Source organism: Colobus angolensis, unplaced genomic scaffold (genome assembly GCF_000951035.1).
Source record: "Colobus angolensis palliatus isolate OR3802 unplaced genomic scaffold, Cang.pa_1.0 Scaffold18, whole genome shotgun sequence".
Lineage (NCBI taxonomy): Eukaryota > Metazoa > Chordata > Mammalia > Primates > Cercopithecidae > Colobus > Colobus angolensis.
Genome location: NW_012114932.1, coordinates 1,775,492 through 1,798,059, shown reverse-complemented (window position 1 = coordinate 1,798,059; position 22,568 = coordinate 1,775,492). Strand labels below are relative to the sequence as shown.

Genomic DNA, 22,568 nt, shown 5'->3' with positions numbered 1-22,568 from the left:
TGTCACCCAGGCTGGAGTGCAGTGACCCAATCTCGGCTCACTGCAAGCTCTGCTGCCCGGGCTCACACCATTCTCTTGCCTCAGTCTCCTGAGTAGCTGGGACTACAGGAGCCTGCCACCACGCCCGGCTAATTTTTTTTGTAGTTTTAGTAGAGACGGGGTTTCACCATGTTAACCAGGATGGTCTCGATCTCCTGACCTCGTAATCCACCCACTTTGGCCTCCCAAAGTGCTGGGATTACAGGTGTGAGCCACTACACCCGGCCTTTTTTTCTTTTTTCTTTTTGAGATGGAGTTTCACTTGTGTTGCCCAGGCTGGAGTGCAATGGTGCGATCTTGGCTCACCGCAACTTCCGCCTCCTGGGTTCAAGTGATTCTCCTGCCTCAGTCTCCCGAGTAACTGGGATTACAGGCATGTGCCACCACACCTGTCTAATTTTGTATTTTTAGTAGAGATGGGGTTTTTCCATGTTAGTCAGGCTAATCTTGAACTTCCGACCTCAGGTGATCCGCCCGCCTCACCTCCCAAAGTGCTGAGATTGCAGGCATGAGCCACTGTGCCCAGCCAGAATTTCTTATAATTCTATTTTCCTGGGTTCAATGGAGACAAAAATAACCAATAATATTTTCAAAATTTGCTTCTTGAAAAAATAATTATTAAAAATTTTCATTAAGGCTGGGCGTGGTGGCTCATGACTGTAATCCTAGCATTTTGGGAGGCAGAGGGGGAAGAATCACCTGAGGTCAGGAGTTCGAGACCAGCCTGGCCAACATGGTGAAACCCCATCTCTACTAAAAACACAAAAATTAGCTGGGTGTGGTGGCACATCCCTGTAGTCCCAGCTACTCGTGAGGCTGAGGCAGGAGAACTGCTGGAGCTGGGAAGCAGAGGTTGCACTGAGATTGTGCCACTGCGTGAAAGAGGGAGACTCTGTCTCAAAAAAAAAAAATTTTTTTTCATTAGAACACGTATATGGGGCACATATTTTTCCTGGAGCCAATGTGAGTTTGGAGGAGGAGAGGAGTGTAGCTCGGGTCCCCATGAGGCATAGGTTATGACTCCATTATCTGACAAAACCAAGGCTACAAGGCGAGGGGCTCAGTGACATGGGTTGGGGTCTGAGCGGTTGAGCAAGCACAGGCAACGCCCCCACCAAGCCCGTATTGCAAAGGGGTGTTGGATGGGCTGAATTTGCAGGACCTGTAGTGCTTGGGAGAGATGCCCAGGAGGCTGACTGATACTCAGTGCTGGACAGAAAGCTAAGTGTAGGTGGCATCCTCAATGTCCAGGTGGTGGGGAGCTGTGAGCCTGTGGGAGGCTGGAGAGGGGAGCATGAGGGCACCCAGGCCTGAACACAGGAAGAACACTGGATGGGGTTGGGAGGCCAGCACACATGTGAGCAGTGATATTGGTGCTGCTCAGAAGACTGGGCATGGGGTGGGGATCTGGCCAGTGGTGCAAGACCCTTGCTGGGTGCTGTTGGCCTGACTGAGCCAGGGCTGTTCATCTCTACTAAGGACCCGCTCCCCAGTTTGCTAGAGTGAGGTGGGATGTGGGTAGTGACAGAGGGAGGTAATGGGCATGGGATAGGAGGCCTTGAGGAGTTGGAAGTGTTAGGCTTGAGAGGGAGGAAGCTGTCAGGAGAGGTGACTTAGTGGGGCCTTCTGCATAGCCACCTTGTCTTGGCAGAAAGGTAATGCGCTCCCCGGCCTTCCTGGGCAAGGGACAGAAGAGCCCCAACAACATGCAGGGGCTGGACCCTGCCCTCCAGATGGTCCCACCCACATATGCTTCTGACCCTGGGGTCTGGGATTCAGGGTCGGTACTCACGGATTCTGTGAGCTGGGGACACTGCCTGGCCTCAAACTGCCCTGTCCATGGTCAGCAAGTGCAGAAAGGCCCTGAGTCTCCCAGCCTGAAACCTGCTTAGCCCTGCTCACCACACCAGTGTAATTACACCCTAAGGAGCAGGATCAATGGGTACCTGATGCCTGATTCATAGTCCAGTGCAGAGGATCAGAGAGCACTGGCCCAGAGTCAGCACAGTGGCCACACCCCAGTCTTGTAGGTGGGGGGCATTTACTGTGGTCACCTCACCCACCACCATCCCTACCTGACCTACAACCTCAAGGTGCCCCTGAGGGCCCCCACAGTCTTCAACTCTGGCTCTGGCGGGACTAACCTGGCCCGGCCACCGACCAGAGATTAGACAAGCCTGGTGGACAGTTAATGCTGCTGACGTCAGGGCCTGGCCGGGTGGCCACTAGGGGTTTGGGCCCTCCCCACAGGCAGTAGCACAGTCCATGTGACCAGGGCTTATTAAGCCGCTTCAGTGGCCGGAGAAGCTGGGGGCCAGATCTCAGGAGAGAGGGTAGGCATGTCAGGGCTGTGGGGGTGAGGCCTTAGCCATGAGGTCACCAGTTCTGGGGGCCCAGGCCGGGGAAGGGCTGGATAAGAGGGTTGCCTATGGGTCCCCTCCATACTTCTACACTCTGTGTTGTGGCAATAAAGCCCTGTTCATGCCCAAAGAGTAGCCTCCCAGGCACCAAACTGAGCAGAGCATAGTCAGCAGCTGAGGTGTAGTAATAGACCCTGAGGTGTAGGGGTGACAACCACCTTCTCCTGAGGATTTCAAACTCCCGATCATGAGCCCAGAAGGAGCGTGCTGCCCTGCACGCAGCCCTCCGCCCACCAGGGCTAGCCTGACGCCCAGGCTCCTTTTCCCTCCAGCCAAGCTCCTTTCTCCATCCACGGTGCCCTGTCCCTCCCCACCCTGGCTTGTGCCTTCTTCCCCTTGGCAGAGCAAGTCCGTGGGTTGCTTCGCCATCAGGCTCTCCTTGATTTGCGCCCTCCAACCTTGCAGGCGTTTTCACTTCTAGACCACCTGGAGATAGTGCTTGGAGACACTAGGGCTGGGGCTGTGTGGGTGGGGTGACAAGAGCAGCAAGAGCAGCCATTGTTGGACTAGCTGGCTCTTCACGATGACTCAAGCAGGGTTCTCAGAGGTGATCTACGAGGATGATGAAGGACAAGTAGGAGTCTGCCAAGGAGGTGGGACAGGATAGGGAAACTTCAGCCCTGGGAAGTACGAGGGCAGAGGCACAGGAGCATGAAAGCTAGCAAGTTCTGTGAAGAGCAGGAACGTGTACAGCGAGGCCAGCCAGGCCTGGGAGAGGTGGAGAGGCCTGCTGGGAGCAGGTGGGGAGATATGAGTGAGACCAGCCAGGTGTGGGGGGGCAGGAGCTGCAGGGGTCTGAGGAGTCAGGGGACACAGATACTGGGCTCTGGAAGGGCTGGGTTGGAGGCGAAGATGGGGCATTGCTGTTGGAGATGGTCTTGGGGCACTGTGTGGACAGCATGTTAACAGAGGTGGTGGCATGGTGAAAAGAGGCGGCCTAGCTAGTGGCTAAGAGTTCATTACTAGAAAGGAAGGAGGAGAGCCAAGGGCTATTGGTGCCCTGGAAGGAGGATGTGAGTGGTCCTGGAGCCCTGAGCTCTGCTGCACGGGTCTGGCAGTCTTTCAGGCCTGGGTTTAAGTTTGCGGAGATGGGGCAGTGGAGGCGGAGGCTGGGCTGAAGCCTGGGATAAAGCTTCCCCCATCCTCCATCCCAAGAGGCTGCCTGCAACCCTGCGGTTGCTCGGATGGACATTCCCTCCAGCCTCTGGGAGAAGGCGACCAGCAGCTCTCAGAGCCACATCCTAGCTGTCCAGCTGTCCGGCCACCACAGGCTGGGCCGGGAGATTCGGCAGGTGGCGGGAAAGGCCTCCGAGCTGTGTTTGCCCTGGCTAGGGCCCAGGCCTAGCAACAACAAACAGTCAGCCCCTCCCCCAGCCTGGCCACAACTGGTCTGACCCAGGGACCCCACATCATACCCGCCTCTGGGCCTCCCACAGCAGCCCAGCCCAGCCAGCCCCTGCTTCCTCCAGTCTAGATTGAGGACCCCAACACCCATATCCCAGGTGACCTTGAGCCAGCCCTGGCCCCTCATGAACTGCCAGTGAGAGCCACCAGCCCTTTGCAGACAGCTCCTGTGAGCATCCAGGGTGTCTGCAGGTAGGAGGTTGAGAGGTGGGAGGCAGGCCTGAGATCCTCCTCAGCGCCTCTTCTATATGGCTCTGTCCCATGGCAGATCCATGTCCTTTTGGAGGGTGGGAGTCAAAGTGAGCTCTGATCTAGCGATGATATCGGCTCCAGACGAGGAGTGAAAGGCAGCCCTTTCCCATTTTCCAGTCACCAGCAAGGCAGAAGTTCGAGTGGCTTGAGGTTTTCAGGGGGTGCCACCATCCCAATGCTTTTCTCTCTAGCCCTACCAGCCAGAGCTGAGCCCCCTACCCCATCTCACAGCTTCCCCTCTGTCCATTCCCCTCAGGAAAAAAGACAGCCATTTCCATGTGATAGAGGGAAACTGAGGTACGCCAGGGCTTGGCTGTGGTAGTTCTGTGAGTCAGCAGGAGAGAATCCTGGAGTCCTGACTCCCAGCCCAGGGCAAGGGAGGGTCGGGTATGTCCTCTGAGGGCATTCCTCCAGCACTGGGAAGCGGGGCAGGCATGACACAGAGAAGACCAGCTTGGATAGGAACAGCAGAGGCCATGAGATTAATCGGATCAGAGCCAGTGGCTGAGAAGCAAGGGGCACAGCTGTTCTGAGAACCCCCCCAGTTCACCCCAAAGGTCAGCATCTCCCCCAGCTTCCTACTGGCAGAACCTGGGACCTTAACACCTATCACCCGCCTCTGAGCACCAAGGCCTTGTGTGGAAAGCAGGCAGGGGTGGGATAGGTACCCCCAGCCAAGAACGGGGCCATCCTAAAACCCCTGTCTGTCCCCAGGGCACCAAGTCCCAGCCCCCTTCTTGTGGACAGGCTGACAGCTGTCTCCTACACTTTCTAAATAAGGACGGGGGTCATGATTGGGGGGGCCCCAGGTGAGGCTCAAGCAAGCCAAGCCTTACTCTTTGCCTGACCTCGCCACCCCTGCCCTCTCTGTTCCAGCCTCAGCCTCCTCTGAATATCTGGGGTGGAGACAGAATTGATACAAGAAGCCCTCCCACACTCACCCCGACCCCACCCCTGGTTGGGAAGGGGGAGGCAGATAGAAGAGATATTTTGTTGCCTGAGTGTCGCCTGGAAGTCCCTCATTCAAGCATCCCTCACTGAGGCTATGCATTGCCAGTCCTCTTGACTGAAGCTCCCCTTCTGGTTTTGAGGGGTGTGGGCAGAGCGTTTCAGGGGTTAAGGTGACACCCACAGACCTCAGAGAGAATCTGCTTCGGACTGAAGCATTCCCCCCACAAGACTCAACGGAGCCCCTCCGGCAGCTCTGCTCTTCCACCTAGGGGCTCCTTAACGCTCAGGCCGCCCCTTTGCTCCCGGGCTGCCCCGGCCCCAGCCATTCCCCGACCAGCCCCTCCTCCCGCGGGCCGCCAGGGATTGGCGGGCCGGGGGCGGGCCGGGGGCGGGGCCGGGCGCCCTTCATCCCCCACGTCGCTGTTGTCGCTGTTGCAGCCCTGAGTTCAGCCGGGAGCAGAGCGGACCGCACCGGCCCGAGCGGAGCGCCGCGCGTGCCCAGCCGCGAGGCCAGGTACCGCTTCGGGTGTTCATCCTGCCGCACAGGGGAATCGGGTGGGCCGAGCGCTACTGTCCACCCTCCTTGTCCATAGCCGGGCTCTGGGCAGCTCTCCTCTCCCGTCCTGACCCGGGCAGGCGCCCCAGCCTCCGGCGAGCCAAAGCCCCGCGCGCTCCAGGCGCCGGTCTTGGGGACCTGCCAGTCGGGACTCAGCGCCGAGCTTCAGCAGGGCGCTGGAGGTACCGGGAGGGACACGTCGTCGCCTTGGGGCCTCTCGGCATGGCCGGGAGGTACAGCAGGAGGTCGGCGGGCAGCCGGGGCTGGGACCACAGGACGCCTTGTTGGAGGCTCGGGCGGCACGCCACAGGCTTTCTGAGGCAGGGCCCGTGGGGCAGGCTGCAGAGGGCCCGAGGTGAGGACCCAAGAGGAGCCTGGAGCAGTCCCTGGAGCGCTGCCCCGACGGGCGCCTGACAGGCAGAGCAGCCCGGCTGGCACGATGGGAATCCTGGTATATTTATCCCGGCTGCTTTGGACAAGGGCTTGAGGGCAGATCGGGCCGGGCCACCTGAGGGGCCGCGAGGTACATGCTGGTCCCAGAGCCGGTGCCATTTGCAGAGGAGCCAGCAGGCACAGAAGGCGCACGACGCGCGTGGCTCCCTGACCTGTGGCCGTGGCGCCGTGCGAGCTCCTCCCAACCTGGAGCTGGGTAGGGTATAAGTCAGAGCCGGCGCAGCGCACTGCAGAGAGAAGGAACCAAGACTTGGTTTGCAAGAGCCCGCCCCCGCCCGGTTGGCCCCTTCGATTGGCCACAGCGAATGCGTGCGTTTGTTTACACCCGGGCAGGGGGAAGCCAGGGGCGGGACCAGCGGGGACCCGCCCTTTTCCCCCCACAGGGACCTGAGTCCTGAGTCCAGGTATGGGCTCCCAAACAGGTCTGAGAAAGGCTAAGTCAAAGGCTCTTGAGCCCTGAGGAACACCATGGAGGACATCCCCACTCATGCCCATCCTTCCTTCAGCCTGCCAACCCTGTCCTTTCTTCCATGACCCACTCAGGGCACAGACCTGCCCCTGGAAAACGCCCTTGGACCTTTCACCTCTTCCTGTTCTGTAAAAGGTCTGGGATGGGGCTCATTTCCTTTTGGAAAGGAAGCAAATCCCTCAGGGCTCTCAGTCTGGGGGATAGAAAGCTAAAGAGACCCAAGGATGGTTCGATTTTGAATGGGGGAAATTAGGCACAGCCAGGGTACCCTTCCTGCAAGAAGCATCACTGGTGGGAGGGTCAGGACTGGAAGACGCCAAGCCTGGCCCATCTCTGAGAGGGCTGGAATGACTGAAACCAGAAATGGGAATCTGATTTCTTGACATTGGGAGCAGGGAGCTGAATCTCTGGGGAGGGTGGGAGTGTGTATCTCAGAATTTTGCTCTGCCTGGGCCCATGGGACCCATGTCTTCGCTGGCCTCTCAAGTCACTCTTCGTTGTGTGCTGGTTCTTTTGGCCCATGTCACAAATGGTCCCCACACCAGTCCAGGGCTCCAAGTTGCCAGATCATGACAACTGGTTGCTCCTCTTCTTGTGCCATTGCCCTAGCAAGTAGCCTTGAAGCCTTGGACAGATGGAGAAACTGAGGCACAACAAGAGTACCTGGGTGGTTCATGGTCTCTGGGTTGAGTCAGGGAAGGATTTTAAGCTGAACTGGCCACACCCTGGAAGTCTGGTGTGAGGACAAGCATCCAGTTTGAGAGGGAAACATATTTGGAGGGGAGTGGTGCGTGTGGGCCACCAGGGAGGTGCAGTTTTGGCGTCTCTGTGAACAGAAAGCTGAGGTGGAATGTACAGTCTATGCTATAGTAGAATTGGGTCTCAGTGGGAGGATGTTCTAGTGTAGACATGGCCAGGGGCCAGGCCTCAGTTGGAGCAGGTAAGAGGGCTTGCCGAGGGCCTCGACTGCATTCCATTAATTTATTTTTATTTGTTTCATTTTTTGAGATGGGGTCTCACTCTGTTGCCCAGGCTGGAGTGCAGTGGCACAATCTAGCCTTACTGCAGCCGCCGCCTCCCAGGCTCAAGCAATTCTCCCATCTCAGCCTTCTGAGTAGCCAGGACCGAAAGGTGCGCAACACTAAGCCTGGATAGTTTTTTTGTATTTTTGGTAGAGGCAGAGTTTCATCATGTTGCCCAGACTGGTCTCGGACTCCTGAGCTCAAGCAGTCTGCCTGCTTTGGCCTCCCAAAGTGCTGGAATTACAAGTGTGAGCCACCGTGCCTGGCCATTCCATTCATTTAACATTTGCTAAGCACCCACTGTGTGCCCTGTGTACTCTTGTCTAGTGGGCGAAGGGTAGGCCTTTGACTCTGGGTGGTAGGACAGACATAGGAGAACAGGGTGGGGCTCTAGAGGACCAGGCGGGGCTTCTGGGGGCCAAAGGGAAGGACCAGCTGCTGGGCAGGAGGGGCTTTCCGGCCAGTGGCCTGGGGTGGCTTGGTTTTGAATTTCCGCTCTGCGGGCCACGTCCTGTACACAGCCTCTCAGCCGGCACGTCTGCACACGTGCATGGCTGCTGAGAATGGGGGTCACTCCAAATGACCATCATCTCCACATATATTTTCCATTGCTCAGGTAGACAAGTCCTGGGTGCTGGACCAGGGATCTCTGAGCTTTCCAGTTGGGCCTGGCCTTGTGACCCTAGTGGGCTCAGCCCCACCCTCTGGGTGTCATAGCACCTGGCTGGTAGGGGCATAACCTGCTCTGTGGAGACCTGGAGGCACAGCAGCAGTCTTTTTGTGGGGTCCTCCAGGGTTCTGCCTGGCCATCTTGGCAGTGTCCATTGGGCCTACTGACCCCTCACCTGGGATCCCTGGCTCCCTCTCCCCTTCTTGCTCTTTCTGGGACTCTCTTTTTCCTCAATTGTCTCTCTTTTTTTTTTTTTTTGAGATAGGATCTCTCTCTGTTACCCAGGCTGGCGTGCAGTGGCGTGATCTTGGCTCACTGCAACCTCTGCCTCCGGGATCAAGCAATTCTCCTGCCTCGGCCTCCCGAATAGCTGGGATTACGGGCACCTGCCACCATGCCTGGATGATTTTTGTATTTTTAGTAGAGATGGGGTTTCACCATGTTGGCCAGGCTGGTCTCGAACTCCTGGGCTCAGGTGATCTGCCCATCTCAGCCTCCCAAAGTGCTGGGATTACAGGTGTGAGCCACCACGCCTGGCCTTACAACTGTCTCTTGCTGTCTCGTTGTCTGTCTCTTCCTCCATTTGGCTGTCTCTGACTGGGCGCTCACTCTGTTTCTCACCTCCCTGGTTGTCTCTGTCACTCTCTGTCTCCCTGTCTAAATGTCTGTCTGCTATCTGCATGTGATTTTTGTCTGTTTTTCTGTCTGTGTCCCTCTGTGTGCATCTGCATTTCCCTGTCTCCCTGGGCCTCTGCATCTCTGTCTGTCTGTCTGTCTGTATGGATCAGTATGCATGGATGTATGGAGCTAATGACTGTGTTTTCTCTCCCTGCTCTCTCCCTCTCTCTCTCTCTTCCCTCCCTCTTCCTCTTCTTCCTGATGTTGGATGTTGCCCCTCCTCCAGGCCGACCTTGACTTTAGCCCCCCATCGGACTCTCTGATGAGTCCTGAACTGCCCGAGGCCTGTGTTTCAGCTTTCTTTGAGGCCAGAAGTCCGGCTGTCCAAATATTTGGCCGGCTCCAGGGGATTCCGGGTCAGCAGGGAGGAGAATGGGCTGGCTGGCGCAGGGTCTCCCCTGCCCCTGGGGGGCCACAGTCACGTGATGTCCTGTCCTTTGCCTCAGCTGGGCCTCGGGCTGCACGTCCTTCTCAGCAGACTGGCAATGGGGGAGGTGGGGGCTGCTGTTGCTGTAGCCCACTCGTGAACCAAGAGCTTCTGGCTGCAACCTCTACGGGTGGCAGCCTGAGCAAGGAGGGTCCAGGGCTGGGTGGGAAGGGAGGCTGAGGTGCCTAAGGTTAGGCCCAGCTACAAGCATCTGTTAGAAAATGTACCCGGCCACAGGAAAGTCTACCTTCCGGCCCCAGCTGGGTCTCTCAGATCCTCCTAGACACCTCCGGATGCCCAGAACACACAGCCACAGACCCTAGATCCCAAGGCCAGGGAACTGGGGGTTGAGGATTAACATGGCCAGTAGTTCAGTTCTCTGGGCCATCTGCCTTCCCCTGAATGTGCCCCCTCCTGCATGTCACTTCTTCAGTATTAACCCAGTATTGGTCACACACTGGCCACTTGCATTGTTGTGTTGTTGATGAGGAGGATGTGGCAGAGGGAGGACTAGAATCTACTGGGGTCAAAATCTGGAAACGTGGGTCTGGAGGAGGGTAAGAGGTGTCTTTTCCCTGTTCTAACATCCTCCTCCCACTTGCTTTGTCCCTAGACCCCTGACCCCAGCAATCAACTACCATCAATTCCTGTGGCTGTGCCTTGAGAACATACAGTCCAAATGTCTCCATTGGATCTGGTTCCCCCCCTTACTAACACCTTGTCCTAGGAGGGGGCATCTTCCCTCTGAAGCCTGGAGGAGCAGGTGGACAGTGGGGTAACTGTCCAGATGGGTACCAGACTTAGAAGGGGGGGCACCCTGTCTCAGTCAAGGAGGGGAGTGGTAAAAATGAGCTGAGCTGGAACTGGGGGCAGCCCTCACCCCTGAGCCCCCAGGAATAATCATGAAGGACCCTCAAGCCAGGCGAGCTGTCTCTCTCCTGAGATCTTGGCGGAGGTCAGGAAGCCTGGGCCTTAGCAGTAAGCTCCAGGGGGTCTGTGCCTCCGCTGGTACAAGTGACCACCAAGGAAAAAAGAGCGTGAAGGCCTCCCTGTCACCAGCTCACTACTGCAGACCCAGACCTACTTATGTTTCTGAGCATGGGGAAGGAAAGCAAGGCTCAGAGTCCTGGGGACTCCAAGGACCTTGATCCCTGGGCAGAGAGCTGTGCTTCCTGTAGCTGCTTGCATCAGCTGCCCTGAGGTGGCCTGGATTCCTGGGGCTCAAAATCTTTAATTAGCCAAACTCAACACCTGCTGAGGTGTGACTGATGAATTCTCACCGGGTGATGTTTGCGTGGGCGGGCGTTACCTGCTGCACCATCCCTGTGGCTCCTGGCCCCTCCTGGCCCTTATCTCCCAGGAAAGCAAAACAGGTCCCAGGGCAAGGGCCTGGGCCGTTGATCTACTGCCTGGGCTCACACTACATCCATGACATGCCATTCTGATGCCCAGCCCAAGGCCACTATGATCTCCCCACCCTCTAGCACCTGGCCACTCTCTGGGCACCCATGGCCTGCCCTGGGGGTGAAGGCTTTGGGGAGGCTCCTCACTGATCCCAAACTTTGACCAAGCCTCACGGGACCCCTAGAGGATAGGGAGTTGGGGAGTATGCTGCCCCTAGCCACACAGTGAGGCAGGGCCAAGCCCAGCACCAAAAGGTCTACTCTGGGCTTTCAACACAGGGGATCAGGCTCTGCTGGGATCCTTTCTCATGCGGGGGCCCTTCCCTGAGTTTACCCTGACTCCTGGATACAAAGGAGCCTGGGAGGCCACAGGCCTGAGGGGTAGGAGCTGTCAAAAAAGGGCTGGCAGCCTCAGGGAATGGCTGGGGGCTCCATGCCAGGCCAGTGCTAATCCTCACCCTGGTCCCCAGCCCCCAGCCCTCCTCCCTGCCCTGGACCAAAGTCCATACTCCTGGACCTGGCCTTTACAGCTCTATCAGGTTTGTCTGTCACCACAGAACCTTCCTTCAACCCTCACAACCTGCCTTGTACTGCACTTCAGGGCCTCTGCCTATGCTCTGCTCTCTGCCTGGTGCCCCGTTTCCTGTTTGACACCCCAGGGTGCCTACTGGAATTTTAGGACTGGCTTCGTTACCTCCTCCAGGAAGTCTTCCTTAATTCCCTCATCCTTTTTTTTTTTTTTTTTTTTTTTGAGATGGAGTTTGGCTCTTGTTGGTCAGGCTAGAATGCAATGACACAATCTCGGCTCACTGCAACCTCCACCTCCCAGGTTCAAGCGATTCTCCTGCCTCAGCCTCCCAGGTAGCTGGGATTACAGGCATGCGCCACCACGCTGAGCTAATTTTGTGTTTTTAGTAGAGACGGGGTTTTTCCATGTTGGTCAGGCTGGTCTTGAACTCCTGACCTCAGGTGATCCTGCTCGCCTCGGCCTCCCAAAGTGCTGGGATTACAGGCATGAGCCACTGCGCCCAGCACCCCCATCCTCTTTTTTGAGACACAGCACTATGTGGCTTACACTGAGTTGCAGCAGGAGCTACAGGGTAGTGATGAGGGTGCTATTTGGGGGGGTTGTCTCTTTCAGGCTGGAGGTCACTTGAGGAGAGATATTCTAAATCCTTTCTGGGATCTCGGGCCAGCCCAACACCCAGCAATGACTGGTCATGATTGAGTAATAGCCACCAGGCCCCAAAGGTCTAGGCCCAGCTCCTGCAGGGGGATGGGGAACCTGGAGCTCAGACCTCAGACACCTCCCACGGCCCATGACACAGACTGTGGTCTCCCTGGAGGCAGTGCCTGGCTGCTATGGAAGAATATTAGGGCAGAGAAGTGTGTTTTGTCCAGGCTGCCAGCTCAGCACACTCTGAGGGCCTGTCCCAGCCTGCCCAGGACAGGGGGCTGAGAGAGGGCACCCCCAACTGAGTGCAGGAGGGACTCTGGAGTAGCTCTGGACGCCAGCACTGGCACTTCCATACCCAGGTGGGACCCTTGGAGAGATGCTGATGGCAAGGCTTAGGGCAGGAGCATGAGGACAGGTGGACCTAGGCAACTCTGGGGTCAGGGGAGAGGGCTCAAGAAGAGATGCTAACATTGTTAGAGTCCTGAGTAGGTGGGGCTGGGAGGAGAGGAGGTAAGATGCTGGCATCAGAAGGAGAGGCAAGTTTGAGGGATGCAAGAGTGCCATGTGTGGGGTCTCCAGGGTCCAGGTGCCAGAATCTGAACTCCAGCCTGGGGCTGCCTGGGGCAGTACAGGGAGGGAGTCCTCTGACCAGAGAGGCCAGAGGCTGCTGTGACCTCTGCAGCCTTCGGGGCACCAGGCGTGAGGCCTGAGCCCAGCCTCTCCTGTTCACCCCTAGCCCTGAGTGCTACATTTGAGTCCCCCAGTGCTCCAGATTCAAGGGCAGACCTGAGACCATCAGGGGCTGGAGTGGGGATGGGGGGTTCAAGGCAGAATTCAGGGTTCCTCAGCAGAGAGGGCGCCATGGCTTCAGGACCAGGCTCTGGCTGTCCTGCCTGGCAGGGCTGTCCCCCTCACTGGTCTCCACTCTGGCCTCAGCTCTCCTGCTGGCCAGGCTGGCCTTCAGGGTGTCCTTACAGAACCTGGGGGCACTATGCCCAGCCACCTCTGGGTATGAGGCAGGCAATTCCTGGACCCAGTGATGGGAGAGGGGCCAGTGAGTTGTCTGGGCAGTGGGCAGGGATGGTGGGGAAAGGGGAGCTGGTTCCTTTGAGGCCCAGCAGGGCCAAGCCCTGAGAAGGGATACTGATCTGGTGACCCAGGCTCCTCTACAGCCGGCCAAGGGCCTGAGCTCCTGGCCTGGGGCCCTAGGAAATGGGGGTCTGTTCAGAGGGTCCAATCCTGGACAGTGGGCCCTTGAGGGTTGGGGGTTCCCTGCCTGGCAGTAGAGGAGAGGCTTGGAAGAAAACATGGCCCTGAGGCCAGGACTGTGTGGAGGGTGAGGCGTGTGTGGCACAGAGAACCGGCCCTGGAGCACCCTTTTCCTGGAAGGCCCCCTGAGGGCCCTTTGCCGCAGCCAGGCGGGAAGGGCCCAGGTGTCCAGCTACCCAGCACCGCCTCAGGCATCCTGGCTCCGGGGAGGGGGACGGCCTCTGCGCCTGCCGTTCCCAGCGCCAGCTCTCAGCCCACAGAGGGCTCTTTGTTCTGGCTGCCAGCAGTGCCCGCCGGGCGGCTGGGAACAGGGCCCACAGCCCTCACCCTGTCCCGAGGCCTCCAGCCGTCGGGCAGTGCCATTCTAGATCGGGCAGGAGGCCCCTGGACACAGGGTCAGTGCAGGAAACCATCTCCCAGTACTGATGTCAAGGAGGAGAAGTCTATCCCGGGTACATACCCAGAGTGAAGTCTGGGGACCTGGGACTGAGCATCTGGGGATGCTGGTGCCACTGGGCTCTGAACTTGGGTCATCCAGATGACCCTTACTTCACAGATGGTGAAACCGAGCCCCCAAAGGCTTGCCTGGATGGGTGTGCGTGTAAGAAATGCATTATGTACTGGCTAGGGTGTCCCATCAGAACATGCTGGGAACTCAGGTGTCCAAGCTGGATCCCCCCAACGGCAGATCCCAGGGAGGCAGCAGGCAGAGCTGCATGTGCGGGTATGTCCCAAGTGACCTTCTGGGAGGTGTGCTATGGCTGCAGGCCTCGGGTAGAGGCGGGCCATAGGCCCAAGTAATTGGGCTAACCAGAGGGACTGGCTGCTCTGCAGACATCTGACTGTTGGTGTGAGACCGGTGCTCCTGGTGGTGTGCCCTGAGCCATGGAGGTGCCTTTGCAGACAGAGATGGTGGAGCTGGTGCCCAATGGCAAACACTCAGAGGGGCTGCTCCCAGTCATCACCCCCATGGCAGGCAACCAGAGGTGAGTACAAGAGGGACCCAGTGCTGGCTCAAGACAGGGCAGGGCAGGGGTACAGAGCAAAGGGCTGGAGCTGAGCCACCCACCCTGACCTGTGCCTACAGGGTCGAGGACCCCACAAGGAGCTGTATTGAGGGCAAGAGTTTCCTACAGAAAAGTCCCAGCAAGGAGCCACACTTCACTGACGTGAGCAGGGCAGCAACGGGTTGTTGGGGGACACTGTGGGGAACTTGGATGCAGTAATGAGGTGGTCTCTGGCAGCAGTGGGAGGCTGAGGGACAGTCAGGGGGAATGCCGCGATGCCCCTGTCCCTTGCTGACTCCTCCCACCCTTTCCCATCCCATTCTGGTGCCTGCAGTTCGAAGGGAAGACATCATTTGGGATGTCAGTGTTCAACCTCAGCAATGCCATCATGGGCAGCGGCATCCTGGGACTCGCCTATGCCATGGCCAATACGGGCATTATCCTTTTCCTGTGAGTGCCCTCAGAGAACCTTCTAAAGATAGGGGCCCTAAGCAAGTCACCAATCATGACCTCCCAGGACCCGCCAGTTCCCTGTCCTAGCACCCAGGCTGCAGTGGGTGGGCACTTCTTACACTAACAAACCATGGCTGAAAAAAACATCCACAGCCAAACAAGTACACCTCACTGCCCAGTAAACCAACTGAGGTCACAACACAGGCCAGTCTTACAGGCCAGAGACTGTCCTTCTGCCGCCTTGCACATGATAGCCAAGCCCCATGGCCAGGCTTTGTGTGGGCACACGTGTCCTTTGCCTGGGAGCTCTGTCTTGAAGCCAGAATGGAAAACATGTTTGTTTCAAGGACTCGAGAGGAGAAGGTGCTCAGAGGGCAGTCACAGGGACACTCTTGACCCAGAGGGCCCCTTCTGGGGTGTGTCCCACCCTGGATCAAACAGGGTGGTGTTCATCACCCCTGGGGCCTGCTGAGCTTGCATCCATACCTGTTGGAAGTCCAGACACCCAGGTCACAGACCCTTCACCCCCAGGCCTCTCAGAGCCCCTCACCCTCTGCCAGCTAGGGTAGCCCCCAGTGGCCTTTTGCTTCCATCTTCCCATGTGTCCCCAGGTTCCTGTTGACGGCTGTCGCCTTGCTCTCCAGCTACTCCATCCACCTGCTACTCAAGTCCTCAGGGGTTGTGGGTGAGCTTCACACCAGCCTGGAATGGGTGGGAGCTGGTGGGTAAACTGGGGCAAGTTCCTGACTTCTTGACCCTGCTTCTGCAGGCATCCGTGCCTATGAGCAGCTGGGCTACCGTGCCTTTGGGACCCCAGGAAAGCTGGCAGCAGCCCTGGCCATCACGCTCCAGAACATCGGAGGTGAGAGCAGTGGGCAGGGGCAGGCAGTAGGCAAGCGGACGGCCCTGAAAGCTGGCCGGTTGGGCTGACCCCAGCGCCTGCTCACCCCTCTCCCCACAGCCATGTCCAGCTACCTGTACATCATCAAGTCTGAGCTGCCACTTGTCATACAGACCTTCCTGAACCTGGAAGAGAAAACCTCGTGAGCCCTGGAGTGGGGAGGGGAGGAGAGGGGTGCGGTGCAATGAGGAGGGGTGGGGTAGGGGGCTGGGTGAGGGTGGGGGTGCCAGGCTGGGCTAGTGGGAGAGACAAGACAAAGAAGACAAGAAGCTGGTGGAGGTGGGAGAGTTGCCAGCAGAGCCAGCATTCAGTTCACACTCACTTGGGAAGCACCTAGGGGACGCCCCCTCCAGAAGGGGTATGTGGGGCTAGGGGCAGGGTGCAGCTGAGAAAGCTGGGCCCCTCCTCACCCCGAACCCAGCCTGTGAGCGTGGGAGGCTCAAGCTTAGCTCTAAGCACCTGCTATTCCTGATCATGGGATTGCCCCCCCCACCAAGAGATTAAGCCCAGGTGTCCCAGTTGCCTATCACTTTAACCAGCATTGACTGGGCATCAAACGTGTTTTGTGGGACAGAGGGGACACAGTCAGGCCCTGCTCTTGTCAGCCCAGCCGAGCAAGCAGAGGGGCTGGGAGGTTGAGAGTAGCTCCGGCAAGAGGGAGAGCCGGAATTCTGCCCCTAGGGCCCTGGGCCTTTCCCAAGGAGTTGACCTCCGGGCTTGCCTTTGAGGACGGTCCTGGCCCTTATCTCCTTGTTTCCCTGTGCCCCATATCCATTCCTGGTGGGTTAGAGGAGGGAGCAGGATGAGGCAATGCCAAGATGCCAGAAGGAACCGCAAGGGATACAGGTTATTGCAAGTGCCTGAAACCCCCGTGGAAAACACCACCTCCCTCTAGAACCAGGTCCCTTCCTCCCACCCACCTCCATCCAAAGGCTGGGCCCAGACCTGTGTGTCCTGAGAAAAGCAACAGCAGTGCCTATAATAGAGAGGGTCCTGAGCATGAGCTGTGTGCCAGGCTGGAACCTTAGTTCTCACGTCACCCTGAAGGACAGTACTGAGGGCACGCCCTTTTTTTTTCTTTCTTTCTTTCTTTTTTTTTTTTTTTTTTTGAGACAGAGTCTCGCTCTGTTGCCCAGGCTGGAGTACAGTGGTGTAGTCTTCGGCTCACTGCAACCTCTGCCTCCTGGGTTCATGCGATTCTCCTGCCTCAGCCTCCTGAGTAGCTGGGATTATAGGCTCCTGCCACCATGCCCAGCTAATTTTTTTTGTATTTTTAGTAGAGACGGGATTTCACCATGTTGGTCAGGCTGGTCTCAAACTCCTGACCTGATGATCCACCCACCTTGGCCTCCCAAAGTGCTGGGATTACAGGCGTGAGGCACCACGCCCGGCCGGGCACGCCCATTTTGCAGATGGGGAAAGTGAGACTCAGAGCTGTGGACAAACATTCTTCAGATGTCACTCACTGGCACCACTGGTAACTCCAGCAGAGGGAGGCAGGGGCCCCATCCCAGGCTGAATGGATTCTGACCCTGGCTCCCGATTCCTGTCCCTGCAGGGACTGGTACATAAATGGGAACTACCTGGTGATCCTTGTGTCTGTCATCATCATTCTGCCCCTGGCACTGATGCGGCAGCTTGGTGAGTGTGGAAGGGTCAGAGCCTTGGATGAGATGTTGGAGGCATATACCATGGGAGGGGCCCCAGGTCTCAGAGTGCCCCCTCCACTTTGCAGGCTACCTGGGCTACTCCAGCGGCTTCTCTCTTAGCTGCATGGTGTTCTTCCTAATTGCAGTAAGTCATCTTCCATGTTGGCCGAGAAAGCGGGCAGCGGGTCTCTCGGGGGAGTTCCCTGTCATCAGGAGGGGGCATGTGTCTCTGGGAAGCCTGGGCCAGAAGGCAGCTCCAACAGTCCTGATCTAGATGTGGCTTCATGGTAACTTCCCAGGCAGCTCAGCCTGGCTCTAACACCCTCATCCCTCCCCACTCCAGGTCATCTACAAAAAGTTCCACGTGCCCTGCCCACTGCCCCCCAACTTCAACAACACCGCAGGCAACTTCAGCCACATGGAGGTCGTGAAGGAGAAGGTGCAGCTGCAGATCGAGCCTGAGGCTGCAGCCTTCTGCACTCCCAGTTACTTCACACTCAACTCACAGGTTCTGACAGGTCAGAGCGGGGCGGGGGCCCAGTGAGAGTGGGGGACTGCCTTGACACAGCCTCATGTTTCCCCAGACAGCATACACCATCCCCATCATGGCCTTTGCCTTCGTCTGCCACCCCGAGGTGCTGCCCATCTATACCGAGCTCAAGGAGTAGGTATCTGTGGCTGGCAGCGGGGGCGGGGCTGCCCTGAGCTGGTCTGGGGAGAATGGATGTGGTCCTGAATGTGGAGAGGGGAGTGACAGGAGCCAAGTCACTTTATCTAAGATCTCCGGGGCAGCCATGAGAGGCGATTATGAGCAAGAAGGAGACTCCCTCAGCTGCTGAATGGTGAAAGTGTGGTGCCAGAGAGGGCTTGGGGCACATGGGGGTCTCCCAATGTTACCCAGCTTGTCATCAACACCCATCCCCCACTTACCCACAGCCCCTCCAAGAAGAAGATGCAGCACATCTCCAACCTGTCCATCGCCGTCATGTACATCATGTACTTCCTGGCTGCCCTCTTTGGCTACCTCACCTTCTATGGTATGGTGACACTGGTGGGCAGAGGCCTAGGCCAGGCTGGGGGGAAGGGGCTGGTTGTGGCCATGGTGCCCTCCATACCGAGGCGTGTGGTGCCTGGCTGTTCCTTGCTGCTGTGGACGTGAGTCTGCATGCCAATCCCCACAGTGTTGGGGTCCCCCAGGCAGCTCAGATCCCACCTCCTTCCTGGGGCCACCTGCTGACTACCCTCCCTGCCTGCCACAGATGGGGTGGAGTCAGAGCTGCTGCACACCTACAGCAAGGTGGACTCATTTGACGTGCTGATCCTGTGTGTGCGTGTAGCCGTGCTGACAGCAGTCACGCTCACAGTGCCCATCGTTCTGTTCCCGGTGAGCTGGTGGGCAGGTGGCCAGACCAGTGGCGGGAGGGGCTGATGGGGCCAACAGGCTGATTATTCTTCCCACCTGTCCCCCAGGTGCGCCGCGCCATCCAGCAGATGTTGTTTCCGAACCAGGAGTTCAGCTGGCTGCGGCACGTGCTTATTGCTGTTGGCCTGCTCACTTGTATCAACCTGCTGGTCATCTTTGCCCCCAACATCCTGGGCATCTTTGGGGTCATCGGTGAGGGTCTGGCCCTGCTGTGGAAGCAGGGTATTGCCCCAGAGGAATTCACCTCTGCAAATCATGGCAGATTCCTGAGCTTACACCCTACATTAAGTGGAGTGGCCATGTGCACAGTTTGGCCTCCCATCTGAGCTTTTGTCCATAGGCTATTCTAATCCCTTTTCGGGACTCAGAGTCACTGAGTCAGTCCCCCATGCTGGAGGACAGGGGTGGACCCCAGGGATCAGAGGCCTCCTCGAAGGATCTCACTGGGTCTTGTCCACATTTCACATGTCAGGAAACTAAATTTCAGAGTGATTAAAGGAGCAGCAGGGCCACACAGCTGGTGAATAGGAGCCTTGGGCTTGATTCAGCCCCAGGATTACTGCACTCCAAGTTTGGCGCTCCATCCACTGCCACATTCCAGATGGGGCTCTCAGCTGGTAGAGCAGACAATTCTGAAATATCTTTGGGGTGACCCAACTCAGAGGACTAACAAACTCTGCCAGGACTGACAGACAGACCTGGGGGCTGAGTATCATGGATATCACGGACAGCACTCTTCGTTCTCTATGTCCGAAATCTAACTCGAAATGAATTAAGCAGAAAGGAATTCACTGGCTCAAATAACAGAGAAGCCTTCAAGTATAGCTGTAGCCTGGAGCCCAATACCCTTAAGCCCTCATCTCTCTCCATCTCTTGACTTGCCTTTTCTCAATGCTAGCTTCACTGGCTGACATTCTCCTGACACTGACATCACCAGCCTTCTATCCTCATGGATAGAGAACAAGGGGGAGAGGCTGATGGGCTAGGATCAGGCAGAGCTCTCCAGTGGTCTCGACGTGAAACTCTCTCAATAAGGAGTATTTGATCTCATTGAAAAGTCCACCCCCAAACCTTAGTCAGTAGGAGGATATGAGCCAGCAGTGGCCATGTCTTGTTCTTTGCAGGTGCCACATCTGCCCCATGCCTCATCTTCATCTTCCCTGCCATCTTCTACTTCCGAATCATGCCCACTGAGAAGGAGCCTGCGAGATCCACCCCCAAAATCCTGGTGCGAGGGGCCTGGAGGCCGGTAGGCTGGTATGGGGCTAAGGGAACTGCCCTGACCTTGGACCTGACCCTGACTTCTGATCTCACAGGCCCTGTGTTTTGCTGTGCTTGGCTTCTTGCTGATGACCATGAGCTTGAGCTTCATCATCATTGACTGGGCCTCAGGGACCAGCCGGCATGGAGGAAACCACTAGGGTGACCCTCATGCTCTTCTGTCTACTCACCCTAGCAGCCCTGCCCAGACTCTTCAGCCCCTGCTCCCATCCAGTGGCCAGTCAGGGGAGGAGAAAGACGCGATTAACACTGTGGCATTCAGCCAGGCCCCATGTCCTCTCTGTGGAAGGTTTTTGTTCAAGAGCCAGGACCAAGGCCCTTGGGCCACTACCCTGCTAGGCTCCAGAGCAGCAGGGGCTTCTTGAACTGGGAGCAGGGTGGGGCTGTCACCTTAGATCCCACCCAAGCCCCTCATTCCCTCCTTGCACAGATGCATACACTGGGGCCCAGCAGCTGCCTCCTGAGGAGATACAGCCTGTAGAAACATACAGAACTGGAATCGGCCTAGAGCCATTCCCCTACCCTGCTGCTAGGCCATGGTCTGTGCCCTGGAGCCTCATCTCCCCACTTGTTTTCCCCCCTTTTATTCCCTAGGCCCTTTTCAGACACTTGGGCCCTTGGATACTCTTCTCCCATCCCCTTTCACAGGATGACACCCTCTCATACCCCATAGCTGGGGCCAGCAGGTTCTGCTGAGGGTGGGGCTGGTGTAGCTATCCCCAAGAGACCGCTGCCCTGTCCCTTCACCAGTCCTGGGGAGGCTGGGACTCCCCCTGCCACAAGCCTGGGCCACAGCTCACATTCCACTGCTGGGAGAAGAGACAGGCCGGGGCCCAGAGTGGCCTGCCCCCGGGAGCCAAAGACCCCAGTGGCCACACTGGGACAGGGTGGGGAGGCTGGCAGCCCTCTTTTATAAATATTATACATAAGACCAGCTGTGTTTTCTATTCTTGGTCTCCATGGTCCCTGGATTCCTGGAAAGTGAGGTAGGGGCCAGAACATGGATGGTGATGGAGGGCCCCCGTCTCTTTGTCTGGGATGAGGGTGGGGACAGGGCAAGTCCCCCACCCACCCCACCCCCTGCCTCCCAAACTAACCAGTGGCACACTCAGACCCAGCTCTGGGCCTGGGCCAGGCTCAGCACAGACCTGCTTTCTCACGGGGTGAGGTGGGGAGGAATTAATGAGGCCCCAGGAAGTGGGACAGAGAGAGGCCTCCGGAAGGAGGCAACGTGAGGTGCATCCCCAGCAGCTTCAGGGAGGGTCTGAGCTGGGGGCAGCTGAGCCCTGAGGGAGCCCCAGGAAGGGCCCCCTTCCTCCCCTAGCTCCCAGGCTGCCATGTCAACTCTCTGTCAATGCCCTGAGTCTGGGGACAAAAGTCCAGGAATCCTGTGCCCTGTTGGGCTGATCTTTTTATTAACAGTAAAATCCACTGTGAATAAAGTGGGTTAGTAGTCCCTGTGTGGGGGGCCCCAAATGGCAAAGGGAGGCGGGAGTCCAAGGTAGGGCAGGGGCTGTAAGGAAGCAGGATAGCCCCAGGTGTCCTGGCCCCGGTGGGACTGGGAAGCTGCCCACTGCCTTGAGCAGGCCTGAACCAGCTGAGACCCAGTGGGATAGAGCTGCGCAAGCCTTGGCACCAAACCCTCATTAAGAGAGACCCTGCACCAGGCTAGGCCGCTGGGGAAAGGACAGCAGGAAAGATCCAGTTTGAATTTTCAAGGCAGCTGCCAGCTCGGGAAAATCCTGAAGAAAGAACTTCCTCAAGCCGATGGCTGCTAGGCCCACAGCAGTGCCAGCTCAGCAGAGGGGAGCTTCCTGAGTCCCATTCCCATCAGGCCCAGGCATCTGACTCCAGGCTGGGGACTCACCCAGCAGCCCTGTGGCCCCAGGAAAGAGCTGGACACTGGCCTAGAGGTGGATGCAGCACAGGGTGTTCTGATGATAGGGGCTGCCCTCTAGAGGTCTCGATGGGGCCATAACCCTGCCTGGAACCCTTGGTTCCTAGGCAGTGGGGGACAATGAAGGGCAAGTCTATCCCGCAGGCAGACCTGGGGGTCTTTTCTTGTACTCCCTCCATCCAAAGAAGGCTGCAGGTCAGAGCAGCAGCAGGACACCACGTCTGGCTCAGGCCCCGCAGACCAGGTGAATATGCTAAAGGTAGCACCCTCTGCGCACACACATACACACAACTGGTGTGGGGAAGGAGACTGGGCCCTGGCCCAAGAGGCCATCTCTGCTTGCCCAGTCAGGTCTCCTCCAGCCTGACCATGGGCAGCAGGCTCCAGCAAGGAGGAGGCAGGTAACGTGGCCACTACACTAGATTCAAGAGCCAAGTGTCCACATGACTGTTTGAAAATGAGTATCGCCAGTAATGGTGGTTCACGCCTGTAATCCCAGCACTTTGGGAGGCCAAGACGGGTGGATCACGAGGTCAGGAAATCAAGACCATCCTGGCTAACACAGTGAAACCCTGTCTCTACTACAAATACAAAAAATTAGCCAGGCGTGGTGGCAGGCGCCTGTAGTCCTAGCTACACGGAAGGCTGAGGCAGGAGTATGGCGTGAACCTGGGAGTCGGAACTTGCAGTGAGTTGAGATGGCGCCACTGCACTCCAGCCTGGGTGACAGAGCAAGACTCCGTCTTAAAAAAAAAAAGACACATTTT

General features: G+C 57.6%; 1 protein-coding gene across 1 annotated transcript; it reads left to right on the top strand.

Moving 5' to 3' along the window:
- Positions 1 to 5,477: 5,477 nt before the first annotated feature.
- Positions 5,478 to 20,840, top strand: SLC38A3 (solute carrier family 38, member 3). The gene is made up of 16 exons (XM_011939046.1): positions 5,478 to 5,580; positions 14,025 to 14,176; positions 14,278 to 14,359; positions 14,532 to 14,647; positions 15,262 to 15,335; positions 15,420 to 15,512; positions 15,612 to 15,693; positions 17,110 to 17,192; positions 17,287 to 17,345; positions 17,544 to 17,708; positions 17,785 to 17,864; positions 18,137 to 18,237; positions 18,460 to 18,584; positions 18,671 to 18,815; positions 19,748 to 19,851; positions 19,940 to 20,840. The coding sequence occupies exons 2-16, from the start codon at positions 14,076 to 14,078 to the stop codon at positions 20,042 to 20,044; spliced, it is 1,515 nt and encodes a 504-aa protein (XP_011794436.1). The 5' UTR covers positions 5,478 to 5,580; positions 14,025 to 14,075; the 3' UTR covers positions 20,045 to 20,840.
- Positions 20,841 to 22,568: the final 1,728 nt, after the last annotated feature.

What these genes read in the sequence shown, in the direction of transcription:
- SLC38A3 (XM_011939046.1), top strand. Translation starts at nt 14,076, where the DNA reads ATGGAGGTGCCTTTGCAGACAGAGATGGTGGAGCTGGTGCCCAATGGC. An exon ending in ATCTATACCGAGCTCAAGGA is followed by an intron (nt 17,865 to 18,136) that starts GTAGGTATCTGT and finishes ACTTACCCACAG; the next exon opens with CCCCTCCAAGAAGAAGATGC. An exon ending in TGCCCATCGTTCTGTTCCCG is followed by an intron (nt 18,585 to 18,670) that starts GTGAGCTGGTGG and finishes CCTGTCCCCCAG; the next exon opens with GTGCGCCGCGCCATCCAGCA.